The 19,126-nt window shown below is 62.1% G+C and overlaps 2 protein-coding genes across 3 annotated transcripts; one reads left to right on the forward strand and one right to left on the reverse strand.

Annotated features, from left to right (window-relative positions):
• The first annotated feature begins 1,009 nt into the window (after nucleotides 1-1,009).
• NSUN5 (NOP2/Sun RNA methyltransferase 5) lies at nucleotides 1,010-5,517 on the forward strand. The gene is made up of 10 exons (XM_072882651.1): nucleotides 1,010-1,618; nucleotides 1,795-1,917; nucleotides 1,993-2,167; nucleotides 2,248-2,356; nucleotides 2,648-2,786; nucleotides 3,217-3,332; nucleotides 3,757-3,935; nucleotides 4,019-4,223; nucleotides 4,305-4,457; nucleotides 4,684-5,517. The coding sequence occupies exons 1-10, from the start codon at nucleotides 1,526-1,528 to the stop codon at nucleotides 4,787-4,789; spliced, it is 1,398 nt and encodes a 465-aa protein (XP_072738752.1). The 5' UTR covers nucleotides 1,010-1,525; the 3' UTR covers nucleotides 4,790-5,517.
• POM121 (POM121 transmembrane nucleoporin) lies at nucleotides 5,513-19,126 on the reverse strand. 2 transcript variants are annotated; one of them, XM_072882648.1, is made up of 13 exons: nucleotides 18,771-19,126; nucleotides 18,470-18,685; nucleotides 17,937-18,104; nucleotides 15,954-16,034; nucleotides 15,464-15,635; nucleotides 14,323-14,414; nucleotides 13,343-13,413; nucleotides 12,484-12,608; nucleotides 11,981-12,083; nucleotides 11,484-11,657; nucleotides 9,442-11,145; nucleotides 8,577-8,705; nucleotides 5,513-8,349 (listed from the first exon to the last, which is right to left on the reverse strand). In XM_072882648.1, the coding sequence occupies exons 1-13, from the start codon at nucleotides 19,124-19,126 to the stop codon at nucleotides 8,255-8,257; spliced, it is 3,486 nt and encodes a 1,161-aa protein (XP_072738749.1). In that variant the 3' UTR covers nucleotides 5,513-8,254. The 2 variants fall into 2 exon arrangements, with proteins under 2 accessions (XP_072738749.1, XP_072738751.1); XM_072882650.1 differs by having other exon boundaries at nucleotides 11,484-11,660; nucleotides 18,771-19,093.

Consider the following 19,126-nt stretch of genomic DNA (forward strand, 5'->3'; position numbering starts at 1 on the left):
ACCGTCTCTGAGGAACCAACCCGCAGCCAGAGCTGAGCGGGCAGCCGCAGTGCTCTGCGGAAGTGCGAGGGACTGCCAGGAGCGGAAAATAGGGGCCGAAAAAGCAGCTGCAGAGAGCCGTTTGCCAGGCAGCAGAGGTCAGCCCCCGGCGGGAGGATGCCAGCCTGCCCAGGGCAGCGCCTCTTCCAGCTGCTCAGGGACGCGAGCTGGCGTGGGGAGCCATGTTCACAGCCTGCCTGGGTGGGACACTGCGCCTGGGGCCGCGGGCTGACGCAGCGTGAGGGGAGCGAGGCCGAGAACCCGGCCACAGCGGGGAGCACAGCCTGACCAGCTCGGCCACCCTGCAGGCAGCCCGGCGGCAGCTCTCCGACGGCCCCTCCCTGGGCCCACGGTGAGCCGTTGTTCCCGCTGACCACAGTCAGTCACCTGGGACCCATTCCTAGGGCTCGTCACCAAAATTCACAACCAGCCCATGCCAGCTGTGGAGAGGGCCCTTGCCCAGGGAAGTGGCTGAGTCGCCATCCCTGGAGGTATTTGAAAGCCGTTTCGTTTGGATGAGGTGCTTAGGGACATGGTGTAGTGGTGGGCTTGGTAGCGTTAGGTTTACGGTTGGACTCGATGATCTTAAAGGTCTTTTCCAACCTCTACGATTCTGTGATTCTAGGACACAAAATATACCATTACAAGGGTAAATATTTATTCCTGCGCATGAGGTGTCTCTGCCAAATTGGCGCTCCCCAATGTGGCTTTACACGGCGTTCTTACACCCTTCAAACGCTCAGGTACAACACAACCGGACTAACCACTAGCACCCACACCGCCCGTTACTAATCACAGTAAAACCGTGCAAAGCAACTCCAGTTTTGCAGCGTTCTTGCTGTTGTCTATTGATGCAGGCGTGCCTGGAGTCCCTCTTGCTCGAGTTACTGATCTGTGGCGCCGGAGGACGCTGGGAGGTTTCAAAGCCGTGTCAGAGGGGCGGGGACGCGGGCTGACCGGGGAGCCTTTGTCCCTCAGGGACAGCTCTCAGCTCCCGGGAGCGAAGTCCTGCTTTCCAGGGCCGGGCTGTCCTTTGCTTTGGCTTACTTCAGCACGACCAACACCAAAGCCTCCGGGACAAGGCCACTGCCCGCCACTGCCCGCCGCGCCGCAGCCCGGCACGGGGACTCACGCACCAACAACGCCCCAGAGGCTGCCCGGGCCGGCAGCGGCTGCCCCGGCAGGCTGCGGGCGCTGCCCTCGCGCCGCCCGCTGCTCTCCTCCCCGCTGCCGGGCGGGCCCGGCCGAGCCCTCACGCCCCGGGGGGGGGGTGGGGGGGGGAATCACCGGGGCCAGGCCCGACCCCCGCCGGCCGCCCCTTCTCCCCAGCCCGGGAGCTCCGCCCGCCCCGCCGCCGGCGCCCTGCCCGGCCCGCGGCCCTCGGGGCCGCCCCGTTCCCCGGCTCCGCCGCTCGCCCCCTGCCGGTCGGGAGGTCTCGCCGCCGGAAGTGGCGGCGGCGCACGCGGCCGGGGCCGAGGGGGGGGACATGGCGCTCTACAGCGCGGCCGCTGCCGTCCTGGAGGGGCTGGAGCGCGGCGATGGCGGGGTGAAGACGCTGGTGTACAACAGCCGCTTCCCGGTGCGGGGGCGCGGGGCCGGGCAGGGGAGGGGAGGGGCGGGGCGGGGGGCGGCCGCGGGGGGTTGGGGCCGAGGCGGGGAGGCCTGGGGGGGGCGGCGACGGCGGCGGGCGCGGGCCCCGGCCCCGGCCCCGGCCCCGGCCCCGGCCGCCCCTGACCGCCCCTGACCGCCCCGCAGCACGTCCGGCAGCTGTACGCCCTGGTGTCCGAGACGCTCCGCTACTCCCCGGTGCTGGAGAAGCTGCTGGCCGGCGCCGCGCTGCTGCAGGCCGAGAAGAAGCTGCCGCCGCAGCTGGCGAAGGTAAGGGGGGCCGCGGGCGGCCCCTCGGCGGCGGGGCCCGGGGCGGCGGGGCCGGGCTCACCCACGTCCCCGCAGGTGCTGGTGTACGACCTGCTCTTCGGCAAGGGGCTGAAGTGCGGCGGCCGCTGGAAGGCGCTGGCCCGGCGGCACCGGGCCCGGCTGGAGGCCGAGCTGGCCCGCCTGAAGGTGCAGCGGAAGGTGAGCCGCAACGAGGACCTGCTGGCCCCGGCGCAGGCAGCGAGCCCCGGAGGTGAGTGGGCCTTGGGGCCGGGTGGTCTCCCTGTGCTGGCGGCAGCGGTGGGTCGTGTCTGACCCGACCGGCTCCCCCAGCCTCCCAGGTACCGCGCTACGTCCGAGTCAACACCCTGAAGACTTGTGTGGACGATGTGATTGACTTCTTCAAGCGCCAGGGCTACTCCTACCTGGGCAAGGCAGCCAGGTAAGCGCTTCTTTCTGCCATCCCACTTTATCTGGGACGTCAGCGAGCACAGAGGGCTTGGGACGAGGTCCTGGGGGCTGGAGGGTTGTTGGTCTTGGTGCTTACAGTGTCCACGTTGGGGTCTCCGTCACTCCCCGCTCTTACTTTCTGCCTCTCTGGGTGCTGCCTGGTGACGAAGTGGAGAGGAGGTGTGGGGCGAAGGGGTTCTCAGCCGGGGTTCTCAGCCTGGGCTCTAGTGTGGGCATGGGGAAGCAGGACTGTCAGTTCATCCTCCCTGTGCCTCGTGACCAGGGTGGAGGAACTGAGGGCCCTCTCCGGGAAGAAATTCTTGTTGGATCTTCATCTCCCAGAGCTGCTGGTTTTCCCTCCGCAGACAGACTTCCATGACAACCTGCTGTACACTTCAGGACACATAATTCTGCAGGACAAGGTGGGGGAGCTGGGGAGCAGGAGGATGCAGGGGTGGGAAAACCACTGACATGGGTGGAGGGTGGGCCCCTTTCTCCATGCCAAGGGCTGGGCTTGGGCCGGCTTTGCTGCAGCACTTGAAGTCTAAGTAGAAATTGTGAATGCAGCCTCCATCTGTGGGGTTCCCCCGTGGCTTTGGTTCCGTAGCCTGTAGGTAGGGGATGAATTGCTCTGAACTGAGCTTTAAAAATGCCCCGTAGGAGCTGGGGGCCAGCAGCTGTGAGGAGCACGGGGCTGTGGGCCGGGCAGAGGCTTCCAGTGCTGGATGGCAGTGGTGGACTTGCCCATGTGTTGCTGTGCCTGCCTGTGACCCTGCAGCGTCAGCCGTGCCCTGAGGAGGGGCCAGGGGTGCTTGCTGCCCGCACCTCTCACGGGGGTTTACCCTCTTGCAGGCCAGCTGCCTCCCTGCCTTCCTCCTTGGCCCTGCTGCCGGCTCCCACGTCATCGATGCCTGCGCTGCCCCTGGGAACAAGACCAGCCACCTGGCTGCCATCCTGAAGAACAAGGGGTGAGTGCAGGTTTGTGTGCTGGGGGCGAGGAAAGGGGTGCAGGTGGCCCTGGTCCCTCTGAGCCCACAGAGAGCACAAGAAGAAGGTGGCAGGAAGAGCTGCAGCCTGTCACCCTGCCCCACTAACTCGGGCTGATGCCTGCTTCTCCCTAGGTGGGCTGGTAGCTCTGATAGTGCTGGGCCATTGGAAGGGCCTGAGGGGATGTGAAGTCACGTAGGGGTTCACTTCCCAGCCCCTGACATTGCTCTCTGCCCAACACCGGCCCTGCTCAGTACTCCTGCCTGGGGGAGCAGCTCCTGAGCTCTGCCCGCCCAGCCGACGGACGGTGTTTGGGGCTGCTGGGGCAGCCTGCTGCCGTCAGCAGGCTTCCTGGGGCCGGGTGGGATATTCATGCCTCTCTTGGGTGCTGGGCTCTGCCTTCAGCCAGATCTTTGCCTTTGACGTGGACACCAAGCGCCTGGCTACCATGAACACCATGCTGATGCGGGCTGGGGTCACTGGCTTCCAGCTGGCCCAGCAGGACTTCCTCACCGTGGATCCTGGAGACCCCAAGTACGGCAAGGTGACCTATATCCTCCTCGACCCGTCCTGCAGCGGCTCAGGTAACCTGCGGGGCTCCGGCCGCCCCACCTGGAGCTGGGCTCTGGGCACGTGGACCCCCGGGCGATGGCTGCTCTCCCCGCAGGGATGGTGAACCGGATGCCGAGGGAGGAGGCTGCCCCGAGCGCCGAGCGGCTGCAGGCACTGGCTGGCTTCCAGCGCAAGGTCTTGAGCCATGCCCTGAGCTTCCCAGCTCTCCGGCGCCTGGTCTACTCCACTTGCTCGCTGCACCGGGAGGAGAACGAGGATGTGGTGCACGCCGTGCTGCAGGAGCGGGGCTCGGCCTTCAGGTGCGCCGGCCTCGGGGGGCGCAGGGAGACGCAGCACAGGGTGCTGTGGGGCTTGGCACTGACCCTTGTCCCATGCCACAGGCTGGTGAACGCCTTCCCTTCCTGGCCCTGCCGAGGACTTGCTGCCTTCCCTGGCGCAGAGAGCTGCCTTCGCGCCTCTCCTGCAGACACGCTCACCCACGGCTTCTTTGTGGCTGTCCTGGAGCGGTGCGGGGAAGGGGCTGCTGCCCTCAGGTGAGAGGAGGGCCCGGGGGGGCTGCCTGCCTCCAGCAGCTTTTGAGGGGGACCATGGCCGGGCTCAGGGCTGCTGGGGCACCCAGGTGTTGCCTTCCTGGCATGAGGAGGAGGGAGGATGGAGGGGTCTGGCTGTAGCAGGTGTGGGAGGAGAGGGCAGGAGCCGTGGTACTGTGGTGAGTGGGGCCTCGCGTGCGTGGCTCAGGCTGTTCGCTCTTGTCCACAGCTCCCTGCCTGCAGCAGCTGAGGAGAACCCGCAGCATGGAGAGGGAAGGGAGCTAGGAGCAGCTCCCAAGAAGAGGAAGAGGAAAAAGCAGAGGGTGAAGGAGTGAAATAACATTTTTAGGACTGCACAGTGCCCAGCTGGGGCTGGCAGGGAACGCTCCTCTGCTGCCACTGCGGCCTGAACAACAGCAGAGCCCCTGAACACAAGTAAAGCTTTGTATCAGCTGCAGCCGTGGTGGAATTCTGTAACACCCTGCTCCCCTGGGACCAAGTGCCAACCCCCAGGGCCACCCTATTGCCAGGGAGGGGGAACTGCTCACCCAGGGCTGGTCCTCGCAGCCAGCCCCCAGCAGAAGGTTTGCCCCCAAAGCCAGACCTGGGCTGGGGCAGCCTTGGGAAGTCTGCCAACAGCACCAGTGTTCAGCACAACCCCCATTTCTGTACCCTGCAGGGCTGGAGTGCTCCAGCTGGATTAAGGGTGTTATTTTACCATGTCATGTCGTTCCCCCCCCCCAATCCTTACCCCAGCCTGATACGGGGTTTCAGAAAAGCCTTTGACTGTAGCAATGAAACAGATTAGTGTCTCTCTCTTCACTGTCTTTTCCAGCATGTTTGTGCAGCCTTGCCCTGAAATTGCCACTGCTCATAGTGGAGGGAAAGTGGGGGGAAAAAGAGTGAAATAATAATAATAATCCTGTCCATGGGCCTGCCTTTGAACAGGGGGAGCAAGGGCATGCAAGCCAGAGGGTGCTGGAAGGCAGCACCCTGTACCACACCAGCAAGGCCTGGCCCTGCTCAGGCCCAGGAATCAAACACAGGCAAGGCAGATGTGAACACAGTCTTTTTATTTTAAACCAGGGACATAGAAGCAAGGAGAAAGATTGCACATTCACACTAAAATCCTTATCAGCCACACCAGGAATGATCCAAGTCTTCAGTTTGAATTAAAACCCAGCCTCCCCCTGGCCACGTACGGCAGCCCAGGCACAAGGGTCTCTCCCAGCAGGGTCTGTGCAGCAGGGAAGGGATGCAGCCTGGCTCCTCACAGGGCTGGGCACTTGGGATGGACCTAAATTGGGCAGGTTCCTGGGGGGGGCAGCACCAACAGCCAGTGCTCCCCACGGTGCCTTCACCTTGTACCCTGCTCACCCCCATCTCCCTCTGCCACACAGGTCTTGATGGAGCCGACGTGGCCAAACCCCAGCCCCCAGCTCCCTCACGCCCAGAGCCACTGTCCTGCCTTGTGCCACCACCACCCGTGAGGGCTGGGGAGCTGGCGCTCTCCTGGCTCAGCACCCTGCCCAGGGTGGAGGAATCACCAAGGGGAATCACCAGGGTCAGCCCTCGCATGCACTGACCCCTTTTTAGCTGCTTTCTCAAACCCCAAGGCCACATTTGCCCAGGCTGGCTCCTCCTGCACTGGTCTGCCCTGCTCACCACCTCGGCCATGCTGGTAGGGGAAGGCTAGAAACCCCCCTGCCAGCACCGGCAGCAGGTGCCTGCCTGCACATCCTCCGCCCTCCCTCGCTAAGGGGCTGCGTCCCCTCTGCGCCGCACAGAGCCCGGTCACCTGCCCTCCTTCTGCCTGCTGGGAGAGACGCCTTGTTCCTGGCAGACAAGAAAACCACTCGTCACCGTAACGTGCAAGACCTCCTGCTCCTCATCCTCAGAGAGGATTTAAAAAAAAAAAAAAAAAAAAGGTTTAGTCACATCCACATATATCACATTTTAAAATTAAGGAGATGTTGTTACAGGCCAGGAGGAGCGCGCAGCAGCAGAGCCCACGGGACGTAGCTGCCTTTCCCCGGCACAGCTAGTTCCTGCGGGCAGAGCTGGGGCACGGGCCAGCTCCTCCCCGGGCTGCAACGGCACAGCTAAACACTACGAACAGCGCTGCGGGGTCTGGCAACCTCACTGAACCAAGCTTGAAGGAATTCAAAGGCAATTTAGCTTAAATATAAAAATAAATTTTTATTTTGTTAAAAAACGTTTAAATATTTGTTTGTGATTTTTTTTCTTTTTTTTTTTTTAATTTAGACTTCGGCAGACACACACACTCACACGGCTTGGAGAGTAAAAAACCCGGCAGCAAAGCACTCCTGGAAGTGGTGGGGAGCCTGTGGGCAGGGGTGCCCGTCCCTCACCCGGGGCAGGGTGGGGGGCAGCTCTCAGGTGACCCCCCAGCTCCAGCAGTCTCTTCCCCTAGGAGCTCCCAGGCAGGGGAAGAGCCCCACTCCTGGCTGGCTGGGAACAGGGGAGGCAGCACCGTAGCTCCTAGGAGCTGGTAAAACCCAGAAGGATGGGGATGAGCTAAAAATAAAAAACAATTTGGATTTGGGGAGGGAGGGGGAACCCATCCACTCTGGACTCCTCCCTTAGTGGCTCCAGAGCACCCGGAGGTGGAAGGGGCACCAGGAGAGAGGGGAAGGGAGGGGAGAGACTGCCAGGGCTGGAGCCCCCACACCTGGGGGTCCAAGCCCCATCCCCCCCACCCCCGCTGCCTGCCTTTCAGTCACGACGACAAAGGGACAACTCCCCCAGCGCGAGTAGCCACGCAGTGATGCTACTGTCAACACCCAATTAGCCAGGGCACGTCCCCCACAAAGGGTCGGGCGCCCCCCAAAAAAAACTCCAAACAGCAAATCCGGCATAACCAACATGCCGCCACGCACACGGTTCAGTTCTTCCTCCAAACTCGATTCAATGAGTGCACTGAAACGGGAGCACAAATAAAGCAAAACAGAGGGGCCTTTCACGAGCAGGGTGGGAGCCCACAGCCCAGCAGGGAGCAGCGAGGGCCAGGGGGGCTGCTCGGTGGCCAGGAGAGGGGTGGAAGGACCCCCATCCCCACCCCACACCTCCAGCCGAGGTCCCAGGCTACGGCGCATCCTCAGCTGGAGGTCTGATGGGAGATTAAGTCACAGCAAGGGGGTCGTCACCCAGCTGCAGAAGCCGGGCTGGTCACCTATGGCACCGAGACGCCCACACCAGGCTGGCACTAACCCCGGCTCGTGTTCTGCAGGGACGGTAATGAAGCAGAGCCCTCTGGAGGGAGCGTGTTCACCAGGCCACGGGATGAAACAACGGGGAAAGGTTTCGGGACCTGGCAAAGACGGCATCCCTCAGCAGCCTGGAACTGCAGCCGGCAGGAATGCAGCACGTCTCCAGCTGGGCTCTGAGCAGGGATGTGCGGCTCTGCCGGCTGCCGTGGGGCAGGGGGCTGACTGTCAGGGGGCTGGGGAGTAGGGCACGGGCACAGCTAGAAGAAGCAAATGGGGAAAAATTTACACGCTATGGAACATGGCGAAATAAAGTGAGGGAGGAAACGCTGCAGATATGTACAGAGGTTCATCCAGCCTTGGCTGTGGAACTGTTCAAGTAAGAAGAGTTTGGTTTATCCCGACCCACCCTGGTCGCTGCCACCCAGCACGGTCTCCAGCTGGCATCAGAGACAGGGGCCTGGCCTCATCGCCACGGGTCCTGCCACAGGGACCGCTCTAGACCGGAGCCCCCCATGCACATGCAGGGGCTCCTTGCACAGGCCAGCGGTGGGGGCCCAGCAGCACCGGAGGTTACTTTTTGCGGGTGTGCTGTCTCCGTGCCTGCAGCCGCTGGCGAGCGCCAGTCTTGGATCCTGCCCCGATGGAAAAGGCGGGGGTGGACGAACCTGGAAGCAGAAAGGTTGCTCAGGTCTCTGCAGCCTCAGTCAGAGCTGGCACAGGGGGTAGCGTAATCCCCGTCTGGGGAAATGGAAGGTTCTGCATCCCCCAGAGCCCAGCAGATACCACCCGAGCTGGCTCCCAGAGCACAGCCTGGCCCTTCCACCATCCACAGCCTCAGGGGACAACACGACCCATCAGCTCCCCAAGGGCGAAGCACCAACTCCTTCCTTACCGAAGGAAGCACCGACTCCTCCGAAGCCCGAGGCAGGAGTGCTGGGTGTCCCAAAGGAAAGGCTGCTGCTTCCGCTCCCCACTGCTCCCGGGACGGGCGTGCTTTGCCCAAAGGTGGGCGCAGGAGTTCCTGGAAAGCAACACGCCACTATGAGCCAGGGTCGGCAAAGGAAGAAGAGCCCGGCCTTCGGGAGCCGGCGACACCCGCAGGAGACACAGATCTCCCTCCGGGGCCTGAAGCACCACAGCCCCCTGGGACCAGCCTCTTCACCCGAGAAGCCCTTTTAATGCAAGAAGTTGCTCTGTCATGGTAATCCCTGGGTTCTCCTGCCAGCAGGGCAGCACAGGAGGATTTGCAGGCCAGGGAGAAACAAAGCCCTCTGTCTTTCTACATCAAGTAGGTGCTCAGCATGTGGGTTTCAGTTCTGTGGGAGGCGAGATGGCCCAGCGAGAGTGCAAAGCGGTAGGGAAAACCTCAGAGAGCAAGCAAGAAGCTACTGCAATCGCTGGCTGGCAGTGTTTCTACTCGCCAAGAAGTTTCAGATTGCTTTTAAGCACTGGCAAGACCTTGGCTTCTGCAGGGCACCTGGCTGGGCTCAGCACTCACATGGAGCCAGGGAGCTGGTGCATTCAGAGGGGCCAAGGAGCAGAATTTAAGGATTCCCCTCCACCACCGAGGGCTGGGGACCTGGACAGCGAGTGACAGAAGCACCTTTCCTTCGCATGGCAAGGCTCTGCACAGCACGAGCACCAGCCCCTCTAGGGCTGCTGAGCCTGGGGAGCTCAGCAAGATCCGGCAGGAAAGCTGCTGCCTAAATCTAGCCCTGCCCTTCACCCCCCGAGAAAGCCCGTCTGCCCCAACTCACCTCCAAACACGGGCTTGTTGTTGGGCGTGCTGGGGACAGTGAAGGCGAAGGGCGTGCTCTGATTCTGTGCACCCAGCGTGCCCTGTGTCAGGGAAGAGCCAAATGGTGTTGCTGCCGGGGCTGCCCCGCTCTGCCCAGCCCCGAAGCTGAATGCCACGGCAGGAGAGCCACTGCTCAGGGCAGGTGTGCCGATCCCAAAGGCGCTGGCGGAGGGGCCCGGCTGGGCGGTCGCCCCAAAGGTGAAAGGAGAAGGGGTGGTGCCAAAGACAGCGGTGCCGGTGCTGCTGCTTGTGGTCTGGGTGGTGGAACCGAAGCTGGTGGTGGTGGAGGTGGCTGTCCCGAAAGAGAAGACTGATGTGGTGGTCCCGAACGCCGCCTGGGTGCTGCTGGTGCCGAAGGAGCCCTGGGTGCTAGTTGTGCCAAAGGCTGGCTGAGCACCGCTGCCGAATGCTGGCTGAGCAGCGGACTGGGCCGTGGGGGCTCCAAAACTGAACGGAGGGCCAAAGCTGACGGGGCCAGCAGCGGGCTTGCTGGCGGGTGGCTGGCTCTCTGCAGCACCGGTGCTGAAGGCAGGCTGACTCGCTGTGCCGGGATATGGCAGCGGTGGCTTCGCGCTTGCGCTGAAGGAACTGCCAAAAGCTGAAACGGAGGAGCCAAACGTCAACGTTGCTTGACCTGTGGTAGCTGGGGTAGAAGAGGTCAGTGTGGTGCCCCCAAATATGCTAAAGCCCACAGTGGTGGTAGGAGCTGTCGAGTTTGAAGGTGCTTGGCCAAAGGCAGGGCCTCCTGTGACGCTGGTGGTGGCAGTGACCGTGGCTGCAGGTGGCTTTCCAAACTGGAACACAGGCCCTGGGGTGGCAAAGCTGGCTTCTGTGCTGGGAGCTGAGCTGGCCGGGCCCCCAAACAGGAAGGGCTGCGACGTGCTGGTGGATGTAGCAGCAGTGATGGTCAGGCTGGTGGTGGGGCCGGTGGAGGCGGGTGGGTTGAGTCCAAAGCTGAAGACGGGTTTAATGGTGGCATCTGTGGAGGAACTCTGTGTGGTGGCCGTCGTAGCTGCGGTGGTGAAGATGACATTAGGGAGACCTGTGAATCCTGCCAGGGTAGTTGTGGAGGCTGCTGGCAGATCTGCGGCCGAGGCTGGCTGTGATGTCGGTTTGAAGGCGAAAGGAGAGGCCGTCGCTGGAGATGAAGCGGCAGTGACGCTGCCGAAGATAGGCTTGAACATGGTGGTGGTGGAGGATGTTGAGGAAGGGCCTGAGCTCGCAGACATGGTGACTGTGGCAGAGACAACAGCTGTACAGGGTGCTGTGCTCTCGCTTTTCGGCAAAGCGCCAAAGATGGGTTTGAAGACAGGGGTCGTGGTGGGCACAGCAGCGGTCATTGTGGGCACAGCAGTGGCTGCAGTCATTGCTGGCTGGCTGGCAGGAGGGGTGTTCAGCACCCCGAAAAGGATGCTTGGCTTTGGGAAGGAGGGAGGCTTGCTGGGGGTCTGGCCCAGCTCTGTGAATGCAGGAGGTGCCAGGCTGCTGGGGGCCTGCACCCCCAAGGCAGGGGGGGCTGTAGGGGCAGGTGTGCTCAACACAGGCACAGGCTTGGTATCAGCAGAGGTGGCAGGCAGAGAACTCGACTCCAGCGATACAGCAGGAGCAGGCGGCTGCGCAGCTGATGAAGGCGGCTGGGATGCTACTGCAGCTCCAGTGGAGTCTGGAAAGGGGGAGAGAGCTTATTTAGGGACAGGGGGTCACCTACACAGACAGCCCTTCTGCCAGGCACCCACCCTGCTGCTGCAAAGGCTCCCGGAACAGCACCTGCCCCTACCAGACAGACCCAGCCCTCCACGCTTACTGCAGCTCCCAACTGGACCACGGGCTCAGTGTCCCCAAACTTGCCCTCCCAAGACCTACCTGCCAGCTCCGCTGTCAGCAGAGCATTTGAACAGAGAGATTTGCCACCTGCCTCCCACAGAGGCAATGCAGAGCTCCCACTGCGCCTGTCTTGTTCTGCCAAAATCCTGCTCTGCCGACCCTCCTTCTCCTCCTCACCTGCTGGCGTGGGCGCAGCCTGGCTGCTCTGCATCTTCTTCAGGCTGTCCAGGAGAGAGTTGGTGCTGGCCAGGGCAGGAGCTGTCGAGGCAGGCGCAGGCCCTGGGGAGGTCACAGCGAACGCCAGTGGCCTGGACACGGGTGTAGTCTCTGCAGTGGTGCTGGGGACTGCATCTACTGGGAAGGAGCAAGAAATCAGGACCCGCAACTCGCTGTAGGGCACTACCCCTTAGCAGAGCTTCTCCAGCAGGTAGAGAAACTGCGTGAACATCCCACAGCTCCGGCCCTGGGAAACCTCACCCATCACCACAGGGACTCTGGGGCATGAGCCCTCCCGAGTCTGAAGGCACTAAGAGCATCCCCAGACCCGAGGACCAGGCGGGACTGGCCCAGGAGCTTCCCCAGCCTGCGCTACACAGACACCCCACTGCCCTGTCAGCCCTGGCCCTGGGTTTCTACTCCTTGCTGTCCCCTCTGTGTTCCCAGTCTGCCCTTACCAGCCTTATCCTCCAAGACTTTGTTGAACCACTGCAACGCTGCCTTCTTCTCTGCGTCCAGGTCCTCTGACGTGATGGAGTAGCCCAGCTGAGGTGGTGGGGGCTGCCAAGAGAGAGCAGCAGCTTAGCTCCTTCTCAGGGAAGCCGGCAGAGCCTCTCTGAACATGTGGTGAAGGCTGGCCGTCGCAAGACCCGTGAAGCAGGTGGTTCTGCCACAGCACGCTACCGCGGAGCTCCGATCCCCATTCATTTTGGCCCCCGGCTTGGCGCTGAGGGCACGGCAGGCCTTCCCCAGGCCATTACCTGGTCCGGCAGCAGGCAGCACAATCACGCACAGCCCACCAGACACTGGGGCTGGGGATAGCGTCACTTCCCACTCGGCCAAGGACGGGGCCTCCTTCCTGAGGGCAGGCAGGTCAGTCTCCCCCCAGCCCTGCAGAAATTGCAGTGAGCACATTCTATCGCCAGAGGAGGGCAAAAGGGGCTGCGAGACAGCGACGTACCAGCGCCAGCTGGTCCCCCCGGCGAGACGGCAGCAACTGGATCTTCCGCTTGCGCTTCCCACTGCTCCCCGACGCGGACGGCGGGCTCAGGGAATTCTGCTTTTTCCGCGCTGGCATCTCCACCGCTACAGAAGGAGACAAGTCAGGACCAGCTCCGGGCAGAGGAGAGGTATGGCTTGTACCAACGGGGTTGTGCCTTACGACTCCTCTCTGTCTGACCCATCTCAGAGGGCAGAGCCAGGGGCACAGCTTTAAGCCGAAGACAAGGCTGCAATGCCTTGGAAGATCAGCTGGCCGCAACACCTCCCGGGGCAGTCTGCTACAAGAGCCTGCTGGGGCTCTGCAGGGCAGCAGCCCCTTCCCACCTCCACTGACGGTCCTTGCACACTGCCTACCCGAACCACAAACCACAAAAACTGCGTGAGCCACATCCAGCGCTGTGCCACGGGACCCTATCTGCGATGGGCACAAAGGATTTCCTCTCCATTTTAGCTGAGGAAGCACTGGAATAAGCTCAGCCTGGAATTTTATCAAGGTGCTACTTGTACCACAGCAGATCTTGCCTCAAGGCTGACACCTGGACCTGTGCTGGCTCGGGGGCTGGTATTTCCCCTTGCAAGCCAGCTCCCAGGCATCTGCTAGCACAGCAACACTGTCAGCACCCCTTGCTTATCACCTGGAAATCCCTTTAGGGCAGTCGCTGAGGCCAGCAGAAGTGCCAACTACCTTGGGACCAGCACATTCCTAGTTTCCAGGTGACATATCAAGCCAATCCCACCTGCAGACCTCAGCTACCTCCTGTCCCGCTGCTTCGAGCCCATCCAACCCGGGCACAGAGCTGAGGCCCACCTACGCTCACCTTTCTCTGTCTGCAGCTCCTTGTCCGATTTCACTGGAGTGGAAGCATTGGAGCGATGTAACTCCTCTTCCCTGTGCAAGTGGGAGAGCACCAGTTAGGGTCAACCCCAGGCTTGGCCCCGTCCCCAGGGAGCAGGACAAGACCGAACACGCTAAGGACTCCCACCAGCATCCCTGGTGTGTTTCTTTGCCTCTGTCAAACAACAGACCTCAGGACAACAGTCTCACCCTCACCACACCAGCCTGAAAGCAGCTCCAGGTAGAGGAGCTCCAGGTAGAGGAGCTCCAGGTAGAGGAGCTCCAGGTAGAGGAGCTCCTCCCCTCTCGGGACCCCAGCTCCATCGGGCCGCCAAGCCTGCGCACCCTCCGCAGGACAGGTCAGCCTCAGGGCAGCAGCCGGGGTCCTGGATGGGAGCTGCTGCCCCTCACAGGTCCCTGGCTCGGACCCACCCTGGTGACAGGGTGGGTGGTTGGTTTTAGTTCTGACATAAGCTCAGGTCCTTCTCTCAGCTGGGAGAGAGGAAAACAAGGGCCTGCGCTCCGAGGCAGGTGCTAAAATACAACCCTACTGTAGCTCCCATTAATTGATTTTGAGGAGATGGCAAAAATCAGGGCTTGTCTCTTCCCAACATTTCGGCAACCAGCAACCCAGGCCACACCAATGCCATAAGGCAACGTCGCCTCTGCGGCAATCTGAGCCCTTAGATCTCTAACCCGGCCTGGGAGCAGGGCAGGGATGGTGCAGCTCAGCGCTGCCGCCAGGACCACAGCGTAACAAGGCGGCAGGGACACCAATCGACGTAACAAGGGGGTTTCCACACCTTCCATACCACACCCAGCAGCCACATCTCAGAAAGGGGCCTGGACTGTCCCAGCTCCCGTGGAGAGTGGGACTCAGGCACCGGGATGGCTGGGAAAGCGACTGCTCTCTTCCCGGCTGGCATCAATGAGTGGGTGCTCACCGGGCGAGCAGCTAGTTACCTGGCTTTCTTGAGAGGCCACTCTGGTGTCTGGGAGCGGGAGGACGCTGGGCTGGACAGCGGGGACACGCTCACACCACTTCTCTTCCACAGCTGGAACACAGAGAGAGATCAGCAGTAACTCAGTATGGGGGCTGGCAGGGAGCACAGCCTGCCATCCTCCTGCTCGCCCGCAGATTAAATCCCATCTCCCAGGGCCATGGCTAACAAGCCCAGAGCCTCTCTTGCTTCAAGACCGCTTAACTCCCCTCCACATTCTGTGGAGCGCGAAGTCTGGCCACCCCAAACTGAATCCACTCTGGGAACAAGCGGCCTCCAGGCCCGTTACAGCTTGGCCGAGAGAACGGGGAGGGAGGACACTTGATGCCGGCTCTTGCCTTCATGTAGCACAGGCAGAGGCTGCCCGACTGCCTCAGACACCCTCATCTGTGTGGGGCTGCTCTGGCAGGAGCAGGCCACCTCCTCACCAGGAGCTCACAGTGGACGGATCCCACCTCAAGGATTTTAGACTCGCCCCAGCCAGAGGAAACCTTTCCCTACCAATATATCCTGGAGGAAACCTTTCCCCACACAGACCGCAGAGCTCCATTAGCCATGGCTACGTCCCACCATCACATCTGCAAGCCTGACCCAGGATGTAAGCAGTGTTTTATTATAGCTCAGCAGCTGCTGAGGGGACCTGGGCCAAAGTGGGAGTGCACGGCTCCAATACTTGCTGACTCCAGCTGAAAAAGTGGCAGTGCAGCAAAGTTATTTTCTTTTTTTCCTTTCACCTGGATCTATCCACCCTAGCAGACTGGCCAAAGCTGAGGAGGGAGGGGAAAAAACCCTCCTTCTTGCTTCGGTGTAAAACAAGCACTGCAGCAGGACAGCTCAGCCTGGGGACTCCCCCAGCAGCGTGCACCAAAGGACAAGTAACACCACTGCCTGCTGCTGCCAGCCCAGCAGCCTGCCTGACCCACAAGGAGATGAAGCCGCCTGGCTGAGCGCTGGAGACTCCCCACAGTGCTCGCTGCCAGGCACTCAGCAACATCGCTCTCTTCTTATGAGCCCAGGGTTTGAGTTACACAGGGCGATCCCAGAGGAGGGTCGAGCCACTCTGCGCCGGGCTCCGGTGCTGCCTTTGGCAGGGTGTTTCCTACCTGTGAGAGGCCCCGGCTGGAGCTGTAGGAGCTGGCGATGGCATTGCGTATGGAGCTGGGGATCCCGCCAGCGTACGTATTGTTGAGGGAGCTCATGGAAGAGGTGCGTGACCTCTTGTTTGAGCAGTCATCTGGGCAGTGCGAGACAAGGCCCCTCTTCAGAGAGCCAGGCCTAGAGGAGGTTAAAGAAGATTGTATGAGCTCCCCACCACTCTGCCCACACATCCTTTAAATGCAGGGCAGGTGGAGGAAAGCAACCCTGCTCTTTCTCACAGCGCAGAGCTTGGAAAGAGGCCTCAGCAGCAGCACAGCCCTTACGGCCACTGGCCTGCGCTGAGGGTGACAGGCTGAAGGCACAGCCACAGCCTCTCTTGCTCTCCCCTGAAGCTGGGCTCCGCAAGCAAAAGCCAAGCACCTTTTCCAGAGCCCACAGGCTTTCAGACTCTCCTCCCAGCTCACTGCAGTTGCTTTTGGCCTGATGGGCACTTACTTGGGTATGAGAGAGGCGGGGGCACCGTTGGCTACCAGCGGCTCAAACGCTGACTGCCCACTTCCACTGCTATCGTGGCGCCTGCGGGAGAGAGGGCAGAAGCCTGTGGTAGTGTGGAGGCAGCAGAGACAGGGGCTGCCCTCCCAGCCTCGGGAGAAGACCCCTCCCAGGAGGGTTCAGCACTGAGAAAGCGCAAACCTTGCTTTTTTCTTGTCACCCAATACCGAAGGACAGAGGTTTTCCCCATCCACATCCTGCTGCGGATCTTCTCTCCACCTGGTTCTGTCCTCACTGACTCTCACCCCAAGTTGCCTCCTCCCAAGCACCAGCAGCTCCACCAGCTGCCTACTGGGCAGAGTACTTTTGACGTAACAAAATCTTTGCTCAAATCCATTATTCTAAGCCAAAACATTTCAGAAAGTCTCAGCAGCTCATTACTGGAATGGACCTGAGCTCCGAAACTCAGATCTCCTACCTCTTCCTAACCAGTGCCCTGGACTGTTCGAGTCAGAAACCAAATCCCCCTTCCCACAATGATTCAGTAAAGATCTGAAGTCTGAAAGTCCTAAAGCAAACCCTGCTGCAAAGCAGAGCTGGAGGTGTACGATCAGCCCTATCAGTTAGTCCAAGCGCTTCCCTCGAGCTCAAGCACGCTGACCCCATTGCACAGGCGATCCAGCACTCTCCAGCTGACGCAGGCTCCTTTCTGCCCTCAAAGGTCACGGGATTTTCTGCCTACAAGCATTCTTCATGCTTGCCAGGCTTTAATGCCTTCAAAATTGGCTTTCGTGGCAGAGCTGGGTATTGGCATGTTAAAAAAAATAGAATAAATAAAAAACCCAAGCTGATCCTGTCTGCGCACCCATCCTGTTGTGGTCCTGCTCAGCTCTTGTGGGGCTCAGATTCACCAAGCCGAGGTAAAGGTTCAAAGGTAGAGGGAAATCCAGTGATGGAGGAGAGGACGGCATGCCCTGCCAAAGCAGAAAGGCAGCTGGCAGCTCCCTGCAAACCGCCGCTCATCCCACTGCACTCTCAGGGCCACCTCTAGCAGCAGCCCCAGCGCAGCACACAGGGCAAAGCGCCTGGGGACTGCCGAAACCGCTCTTCCGTGGTCTCTCAGCTCCCCTGCTCAAGCCCAGGCAGGCAGCCCCAGCACGTGAGGGGCAGAGGGGCACAAGGCGAACGGCCTCCATGTACACAAGTGGGGAGGAGGGGAGAACGGCAAGGCAGCGCTGTGCCTGGGCAGTTAGAAAGGTTCCAGCAGACCTTGGCACCCAGGATTTACGCCTTGTCCTTCCCAGATCACTGGCAAAGACACTGCACCCTCATTTCTTTGAGCTCAGAGCTGGAAATTGCTGACCTTGACTAACAAAAGCAGAAGATAGTCTCTCTCGTTTACCCTTGTGTTTTTACCTCCTTTTTGCTAGCTACAGCGCACGAAGGAAGCACGCAGATCTTTTAAAGCGCGATGCTTCCACCCAGGGCTGTAAGACTTGGGGATCCCGTCTCTCCTGGAAGCCTGGGGCTGACTGAAGAATAGAGACAATGACCGTACAGCAGATACCAGCATTTCCCACCACGTTTTCCCAGTCTGCAAACCCCTGTGATGACAGAAGCCACTTCCCTGGCAGGGAGCCCTGCCAGGCTTCCCCAAACCACATCCCAGCCTCTTCCAACCCCAGCAACACAGGGGAACACGCTTGACCCATGAGCTTGCCCAGACAAAAATCTAAACCACATCCCTTTGATCTCAAGGACAAAACAAAGTCTCGGAGGACTTTCCGACACAGCCCAAAGGGCTGGGTGATGGGGTGTGCTTCCTCTCTGCGGTTCACTTTCCACAGCACTTTCCCAACCCAGACTCCTGGTCACACCGGGCCTGGCGCACTCTTGGGACGCACCCCATTTGTCACCACTGAAGCGCTAGCCCCATTTACGACCTTCCCAACACACTGGCAGCAATCTGGACTGCTAGCTTATTACCTTCTCTTGCTCTCCTGATCGCTCCCAAAAGCCTGGCTCTCCTCCTCCTCCTCCTCCTCCACAGCCCTCTTCCTGCTCTCCTTGATGGCATTCAGCACGGTCTCTTTTGCACATGGGTCCAGGCTGCTGTTGGCCGGGAAGGCCACGGGCGAGATCAGCTGCTCCAGGCTGCGAGGCAAGGCAAAGGCAAGGCGTTAGGCAAGTTGGGATCCCTAGAGCGAGATCCCCCCACCCGGTGCCCCGGCTGCCCCCACGGAAGCGGGGAGAGGGCTCTCCCGCGAAGCTTCTCCAGATCTGGATCACACAATCCTTCCCCGCAGCACAGCGACGCTGGGGACAGGGACGGAGTGGTCACTGCCAGGCCGGGAGGAGAGGGCTCTCCCCAGGGGACAGCTCCGGGCAGCACAGCCGGCTGGGGGCCCGGTAACCCGTTTCCCCCCCCCGGTTCCGTCCCATCAAGGCTAAGTTCCTTCGGCGCTGCCCACGCGTGAGGCGAGGCCGCAGCGGGGCCCGGTCCCCACTCCCGTACTCACGCTGGGGAGCGGGCCAGGCCGGCGGCCGGCCGGGCGATCCTCACGGTGACGGGGCTGCGGAGCGGGCCGGCCCGGCGAGCCCAGGGCGCGCTCCTGGGCGAGCAGCCCTCCCAGCGGGCGGCGGGCAGGCCGACCGGCACGGCGCTTCGGGCCTGCGGCAGCGGGTACCGGCGGCGCGGGGCCTGCGGCGGGCAGCGCGGGGCGGCCGGCGGGGCCCTGCGGGGACAGAGGGGTCAGCGCCGCCGGGGCGCGGGGCTCCCCTCCCGCCGCCGCCCTCCCGCCCGCCCTGCCCCCCGCTTACCCGAGCCCGAGGCCGAGGCGGCGCGGCGGGGCCCTCGCGGGCCGGCCCGAGGCGGCGGCCGGGCCCCCGTTGGCGGCGGCTTTGCCGGGCGGGCGCGGCGCGGGCGGGCCGGGCCGCATCGCGCACCAGGCCCCCGCCGCGCCCAGCGCCGCCGCGCCCAGCAGCGCGCCCCGCAGCAGCAGGCAGGCCAGCGCCAGGGCCAGCGCCAGGGCCAGCGCCAGCGCCAGGGCCAGGGCCAGCGCCGCCGCGCCCCGCCGCCCCCAGCGCCCCGCGCCCGGCCCGGCCCCCGCCATCGCCGCCGCGCCGCGCCGAGCCGAGCCGAGCCGAGCCGCCCGCCAGCCGCGGCCGCCCGGCAT

This window comes from Ciconia boyciana, chromosome 17 (assembly GCF_034638445.1).
Source record: "Ciconia boyciana chromosome 17, ASM3463844v1, whole genome shotgun sequence".
In the NCBI taxonomy this organism is placed as follows: domain Eukaryota; kingdom Metazoa; phylum Chordata; class Aves; order Ciconiiformes; family Ciconiidae; genus Ciconia; species Ciconia boyciana.

Coding starts and splice junctions, on each gene's coding strand:
- NSUN5 (XM_072882651.1), top strand. CDS start 1,526: ATGGCGCTCTACAGCGCGGCCGCTGCCGTCCTGGAGGGGCTGGAGCGC. Junction 2,787..3,216: donor ACATAATTCTGCAGGACAAG/GTGGGGGAGCTG, acceptor ACCCTCTTGCAG/GCCAGCTGCCTCCCTGCCTT. Junction 3,936..4,018: donor CCCGTCCTGCAGCGGCTCAG/GTAACCTGCGGG, acceptor CTCTCCCCGCAG/GGATGGTGAACCGGATGCCG.
- POM121 (XM_072882648.1), bottom strand. CDS start 19,126: ATGCCGGGCGGCCGCGGCTGGCGGGCGGCTCGGCTCGGCTCGGCTCGG. Junction 15,636..15,953: donor CCCGCCTCTCTCATACCCAA/GTAAGTGCCCAT, acceptor AACCTCCTCTAG/GCCTGGCTCTCTGAAGAGGG. Junction 12,084..12,483: donor GGGGGGACCAGCTGGCGCTG/GTACGTCGCTGT, acceptor CTCTCTTGGCAG/CCCCCACCACCTCAGCTGGG.